Source organism: Phoca vitulina, unplaced genomic scaffold, assembly GCF_004348235.1.
Source record: "Phoca vitulina isolate PV1807 unplaced genomic scaffold, GSC_HSeal_1.0 scaffold22, whole genome shotgun sequence".
In the NCBI taxonomy this organism is placed as follows: domain Eukaryota; kingdom Metazoa; phylum Chordata; class Mammalia; order Carnivora; family Phocidae; genus Phoca; species Phoca vitulina.
Genome location: NW_022589725.1, coordinates 15,862,486 through 15,869,527, shown reverse-complemented (window position 1 = coordinate 15,869,527; position 7,042 = coordinate 15,862,486). Strand labels below are relative to the sequence as shown.

General features: G+C 54.4%; 1 protein-coding gene across 1 annotated transcript; it reads left to right on the top strand.

The window, feature by feature from the left end:
• The first annotated feature begins 12 nt into the window (after positions 1-12).
• PCED1A (PC-esterase domain containing 1A) lies at positions 13-4,726 on the top strand. The gene is given in 9 exon segments (XM_032419554.1): positions 13-401; positions 711-855; positions 1,383-1,462; positions 1,567-1,805; positions 1,905-2,055; positions 2,173-2,419; positions 3,766-4,041; positions 4,387-4,532; positions 4,534-4,726. Coding segments are annotated over 8 exon segments (1,365 nt in total). The 5' UTR covers positions 13-401; positions 711-731; the 3' UTR covers positions 4,636-4,726.
• The last annotated feature ends 2,316 nt before the right edge of the window (positions 4,727-7,042 follow it).

The window sequence follows — 7,042 nt, the reverse complement described above, 5'->3', positions numbered from 1 at the left end:
CCCCCGCCCACACCCGGGCCTCGTGCCCGCCCGGGTGGGCCCGGCCCGGGCCCCTGCCCCCCGCCGCGGCCACCCCCGCCGCCTTCCTGTCTCCTCGGGCGCCGGGGGTCGCGCAGGGCGGGACATGGGTGACCGGAAGTGGAAGCTGTGAGCGTCGCCGCCCGGGGCTCCGAGGCGCCGTCGGGGCCGCCGCGACGCACGCATGGAGAGCGCTGGGCTCCTGGCTGCGCACCGACGGCTAACCGGGACGCACGGGTTCCGCCGGGCGCGGGCTGTGCAGAACCGACTGGCCTCCCGGGGCGCGGGAACATGAGGCTAGGCCCGGAGCCCCCAGAGGGCGAGGCGCGCGGTGCGCGGGCCTGCCCCGGGCGTGGGTGAACGGTGCGGAGCCCCGGGACTCGGTAATTGGCGCTAGCGGGCGCGCGCATGCGCGGGGCGGTGGCGGGCACGTGGCGGGGCGCAGGGCGGCGCCGCGCGGGAAGCGCCTCGGTGCCCTGGTGGCCCGCGGGCTGGCGACCCCCCGCCTCTGGTGCCAAGTGGGACCGAGGCAAGGCGCCACCATGGGTCCCACTGTGCCGCCGCCACCTCGCCTCCGTAGCCCTGAGCAGCCCGGGAGGGGCCGGCGCAGGTCTCATTTATCCCGGGCGGGCCCTGGGGCCGACCTGTCCTGAGTCCCCGCCCGCGCGCGGCTTAGTGGCCTCTCCCCGCAGCCCGTCATTGGCAGCGGCGGCATGGTCTTCTGTCTGGAGAACGAGGAGCCGCGCCTCCCCCTGCGAAGCGCCATGGTCCACTTCCAGGCCTCGGAAGTCCAGCAGCTGCTACACAACAAGTTCGTGGTCATCTTGGGGGACTCAAGTGAGTGCCCCTCTAGGTTCACACTACCCAGCCCCGCACCTTCAGTCTGTTTTCTATGACTGGACCCTTTGTCACCATCCTAAACCTTCTTTCTGACCCCTAGTCTGTTCCAGTCCAGTAGGTGTTCTGTTTTTTATTTCCCCATGCAATCTTCCACAGGTGTCCTGACCGATGTAGTCTGTCACATTTTTTACCCCATCCTTGCTCAGCATTTTCCTCCCTGACAGTCTCCCATACTTTCCTTCATGGGAGCAGTGGATTGTGTTGTCTGTCTCCTGGGTGACTTGGCCGACTTACTTCTGCCAGGTGATTGGGCCACTGTGTACTAAGTTGGGGGTGGTGCACCGCCAGAAGGCAGAGGTAGTACCAGGATTTTTTCAACCTCACCTTTTCTCCTGCCTCTGTAATGAGCTCCACAGAGGTGGTGTTGGGCAGCCCCAGCCTTGGGAAGATGGGAGGCCTGGACTTGGGAGGAGCTAGGGTGGGGTGAGGCTTGTTTTAGCCTCAGGATCTCTGTCTCCCTGCAGTCCAGCGGGCTGTGTACAAGGACCTGGTGCTCTTGCTCCAGAGGGACTCACTGCTCACAGCTGCCCAGTTGAAAGCCAAGGTGAGGGAAGCTTGGTAGCCACGCCAGTGGTGGGTGGGCACAGACCTTGGCCTGGCAGGGTCTTCCTGGCATGGGTCTGACCAGCTGGGTGGGGGGGTGGGCAGGGGGAGCTGAGCTTTGAACAGGACCAACTGGTGGCTGGGGGTCAGCTGGGCGAGCTACACAACGGGACGCAGTACCGGGAGGTCCGCCAGTTCTGCTCGGGTTCTGGCCACCACCTTGTGCGCTTCTACTTCCTCACCCGCGTTTACTCCGAGTACCTCGAGGGCGTCCTGGAGGAGCTGACATACGGGCCTGCCCCGGACCTGGTGATCATCAACTCCTGCCTCTGGGATCTCTCCAGGTTGGGGCGGGGGGAGAGGGAAATACTGGTTGGGGGTGGAGGTATGGCTCAGAGGCTATCCACCCTGTCCTCTCGCCCACCCTACATGCTGTCTGACAGGTATGGCCGCTGCTCGATGGAGAGCTACCGGGAGAACCTGGAGCGGGTGTTTGTGCGCATGGACCAGGTGTTGCCAGACTCGTGCCTGCTGGTGTGGAACATGGCCATGCCCTTGGGGGAGCGTGTCACTGGGGGTTTCCTTCTGCCAGAGGCAAGTGACTGAGGCCCTTCAGGATGGGGGAGGAGGCAGCTGACTGGTAGACAGAGAGCCTTCCCTCCCGACCCTGCTTCATTGTGCGGCTCTTAGATGCTGCACTTTCTTACTCAGCTCCAGCCCCTGGCAGGGTCTCTGCGGCGGGATGTGGTTGAAGGGAACTTCTACAGTGCAACACTGGCCGGGGACCACTGCTTTGATGTCCTCGACCTCCACTTTCATTTTCGGCATGCGGTACAGCACCGTCACCGGGACGGTGTCCACTGGGACCAACACGCGCACCGCCACCTCTCACACTTGCTTCTGACCCACGTGGCTGACGCCTGGGGCGTGGAGCTGCCCAAGCGTGACTATCCCTCTGGTGAGCCCTACTACAAGGGAGTAGGAGAGTGATGCAGAGGGGGTTCTTAGAGCATAGGGCTCAGAAACAGAATAGGACAGAGTACTCAGGGAGTAGAGGCCTATTGAAGGATTGTTGTGGCTCCTGAGTGCACCTTTCTCATCCCCTGGGGAGGGTGAGATCACGGGAACAACATTTTGATCCAAGTTCTGGTTCCGTATGGTCTAGCATATAGTCATCTTTGTATGTGAGTTCATGTAAGCTTTGCGCACATAAGGCAGCGTGTCAAAAGACCCCTATCCCACAGATGAATAGGGAAGAAATGGGGGACTTCTAGCTAGGCATGGGGGTGGGAGGGTGGAAAGACGGAAATGGAGGAAGGGCAGTCATTTGATGTTGCAGAAGCAAAGAAACCCCTCAGCTGGTGCTGTCAGGCCTCTCAGTTCCTGCTTGCTCTCAAAAGGAGCATGGTGGCTGATTGTTTCCATGTCTGCTTTCCCCCTGGATCATGTCCTCAAAGGGCGAGGTTCCTACCTTGTTGCCAGCTCATCCCTTTTGGCCTTGGTGTCTAGCACAATTGCTATGTACATGGTACCTACAGGGTAGTGTTTGTTGAGTTGGGGGCACAAGTCATGTTAGAAGGCTGTTTATAGCAGCACTAGAGGGTGTGAAGACACAGAGGCCAGGAATGTCACGGAGGTAAGCTAGGACTTGGTAGCCAGGAGTCGGAGCCTTGAGGAGGTGGATTAGGACTTTGATTATATAATGGTTGGGTTTCCTTGTTTTTTAGATGAGAACTAATCCCCAGCAAAGAGAGGGGTGCTCTAATGGTTGTAAGGCTAGTTTGTGGTGGCTTAGGTCTTCTGAACTCAGTTTGGAGGTCCAGAAATAGGGATGTGAAAAGGAAGAGTGAGGTGGAGGATGTGACTGGTGAGTTTGGTTCAGGCAGACCTCTGAGGTGCTGTGGGTTGTGAGACCCACAACATGACAGGGTCTCGTGGTGTCTAGAGAGAAGACTTCTTAGGCTCATTTGTTGGTCTGTGGGGAGGAGCTAGGAGAGGAAAAAGCTACAGATACAGGAACCGGGCATACAAAGGGAGAAGGCTCTAGAGGGGAGCATGAGGTCAGAGCAAAGGCAGATCTGTGACTTTGAGAAAGGCAAGGAAGAAGAAACATACCCTGGGCTTGGCCTGAAATGAGAGAGAATGAGGAAGATGGGGTAAGAAGATGGGCTAAGAAGCAGAGGGTGTCCCCGCCTGGTGGCCCTTTTCTCCAATAGGAGGGAAGAGAGGTTTAAGAGTGTGGACAACCAGAATTCTGGGCGGCCTGGCTCTCAGGCCTAAAACAAACAACCATCCCGTTCTTAGACCCGTGGATTGAGGACTGGCGAGAGCCGGATCATCCGTTCCAGGGGAGCCATGGGCAGCCCCCAGACTTCGGGGAGCAGCTGGCCTTGCCCCCACCCCAGCTCTCTCCCCTGCCCCCTCCCATACCTTTCCCCTACCCCATTCCTCAGCCCTCGCCACCTCCCTTGTTTCCACCCCTGCCCCAGGAGACCCCTTTTTTCCCAGGCCAGCCCTTCCCACCCCACGAATTCTTCAATTATAATTCAACAGAAGACTTCTCGATGTCATCCCACTTAGGTAGGTGCCTCCGCAGTCTCCCCTCCTACCTCTCCCAGCCTCCCTGTGCACCTTCCCCAGCCTAGCCTCCTGTGCCCAGGTGGACTGAGAGGAGTTGGGTAGCTCCTTGTGCCCCCAGGATTGGGTTCAGTCACTGCTGGATCTACAACAACATCTGTAGACTCGTTAATCAACTCTTTGTCATAATTTGCTGATTTGGAGGTAGGGGAAGTGGTGTTGCCATTTTGTAGATGGGGAAACAGAAGCCCAGAGAAGCTCACCCTGGAGGATTAAAGCTGCCCGGAGGCAGAGCTGGGCTCACCTGGTCAGAAGCCCGCTCTCTGATAATGGCTGGTTCTTTTGTAGGATGTGGCCCTGGAGTGAACTTTGTGCCTGGCCCCCTGCCACCTCCAGTCCCTGGCCCTATCCCCCATGGTCAGCACCGGGGCCCAGTGGTCCACCGGGGGATGCCACGCTGTGCTCCCAACAGCCCCTACCACGTGCCGAGGATGGGGGGGGCCCTGCAGGCAGCGGCTCAGACACTCAGACAGACTGATCCACACAAACAAACTGGACAGACAGCCTCCTGCCCATTCGGGGACATGGCCTGGGTAGACTGGATCTTGGACTGGGGCTGGATGTGCCAGTGGCCCTACAGGGCCTGCTTGCCACCCCCGGTGCTGGGTCAGGGTGTCTGTTATGCCTGGCATTGTTCTTGTCCATTGCTGTCACTAATAAAGGCATGGAAGAACAGAGTGGCATCTTCCTGTGTGAGGGGATGGGTTTCCCAAACCATGATCTGAAGAGTTGGGGAGCTGCCTCTGGGCCCTCTCCAGCCTTGGCCCTTTCACCTCACACTATTTAAAAATCATTGAACGTGTCCTTCCTGCTATCTCACACACTCATTTGCACCCTTACCAGAACACAGGTGTGCTTAAAGATCCTGGAGGGGTCCCCTGTTGTTGGCTGCTCTTTGGGATTGGAAAATAGCAAGGGCTGAGTTGAAACTGTCAATATTTTATTTGGAGTTTTGGATCTGGCGAGTTCTCACCTCTATTTTCCAGTGTTATGCATTCAGGTATACATTCAACATTCATCTATTTCTGGACGTGTACACATACCTTAGTTATCTGCACAACTCTTGGCACTGGGTGGACACTCACTAAGTGGTTGGAACTAAACAAGCTTCCAAACTCAAGTGGAAGACTGATTAGAAATCTATTATTTAATAGATACAATGCGCAATGGGAGCAAACTAAACACAGACCAACCTCTTTGTTTGGTGGGGGTGGGACTCGGGGGGGCGGAGGGAGAATTCTAAGGGGGGGGGGGGTGGTAAGAGGCTGTGACAAACTCTGTAAGGAAGTTAAGAAAGAGTACAGAGTTTCAGCTTTGACAAGTGGTGTTGACTCTAGGTTTGTGATACTACTAAGCATCAGGGGTGGAGTGTGGGCCAGATGGTGGCGTTGGGCGGCGGGGGGGTGGGGCGGGGGGAGGAAGGAGCATGGTAGTAAGCTGATAGGTGCTGTGGGGCAGAAAAATAGGGTAACATGGAGACACACTAAATCATCTTGAAGTAGAATTGGGGGGGAAGAGAGGGATGCAGATTTCTTGTATTGAGTTTCCATACTTGTTACTAAAATTTTGCCTTGGCAAACGATATATCTCACACAAAAGGAGATGAAATAGCAGATCAGAAAAGTGTTGACTGTTGTTGGCAATTAACCACTTGCAAATGAAAGTAAGCTGTTAAATTAAGCCGCTGGTGCTGGGGAAACTGGTACAGACAATGTGAATTAATAAAACCCTTTAGAGAGCAACGTTGACAGGGTGGTTGAGAATCAAAAGAGACAAACAAGCTTGGTTTTCTTTGGTATAGACAAAAAGTGGAAGGGAACATAGAAAAAAAAGCCTTTTTTAGGGAGTTAAGATTTTAGATTTGTTATTGTTGCAAAAATTGTTTCTTTTTGTTAACAAAAACTCATCCTTGGAGCAGCCCTCTTCAGCTGCCTCAGTTTGCCCAACCTCTTGTTCACTCTTTTCTGCCTTTCTTCAAAACCCTTTTCTGTCCGGACACTTTTATACCTCTGACTCTGGAGCTTCTCAATGTCACTGGAGAAAACTGTCCACCTGGACTGATTGACAGGAAAAGAAAGTAATATGAGTTACCCGGTCTCACCCGGCCCTCTCCGTTGCTTGCCATCGTGTTCTCTAAAAACTCCTTGTCCCCTCCCCTACCAATCCTTAGTCTTTTCCACTCCCTTCAAACCCCATTCCAATTCTGGAACTCTCACTCTGTAAGCAACTCGAGACTGTTCAGTGTGTTCCATATCCCCATCATTCTGCCTCTGCATTTCCCATCTCCACCCCATTTCACTATGTAGCTCCCATTGCCCACAGGGGGTTTCATAACCTTTCCTTCAGCTTCCCAACATAGACTTGAAATCTGTCATAAGAGCAGAATGGAGATAAATTATTTTCTTTTCACTTGGTCACATAAGCATATTATAGTACAAGACACTTGGCTTCTCTCTTACAGATTTTATTTGGTTATGACTGGGAAACAAGAAACTTAAAAAATAGCCACATACATGTCATTACTTACATTTACAATGTTTCCTGGCCTTTGTTTTGAGATGTAAAAATGATGAGACTTTTACGTTTCCCCAGTATGTAGGCACACTTTGCTAGTTAAGCATGACAGAACTCAAACTTCATTGTCTCAAAAACCATCCATATTTGACCATTGACAAATCATTTAATAAGACAATCTTACGTAGGGGCGCCTGGGTGGCTCAGTCGGTGGGGCATCTGCCTTTGGTTTGGGTCATGATCCCGGGTCCTGGGATCAAGCCCGTGTCTGGCTCCTTGTTCAGTGGGGAGTCTGCTGCTCCCTCTCCCTCCCCTTGCTTGTGCTCTCTCTTGCTCTCTCTCAAATAAATAAAATCTTAAAAAAAAAAGAGACAATCTTACATAGACTCCCTCTCATTCATGGAATCTTGGTGTGTGTTTTTTCATGGAA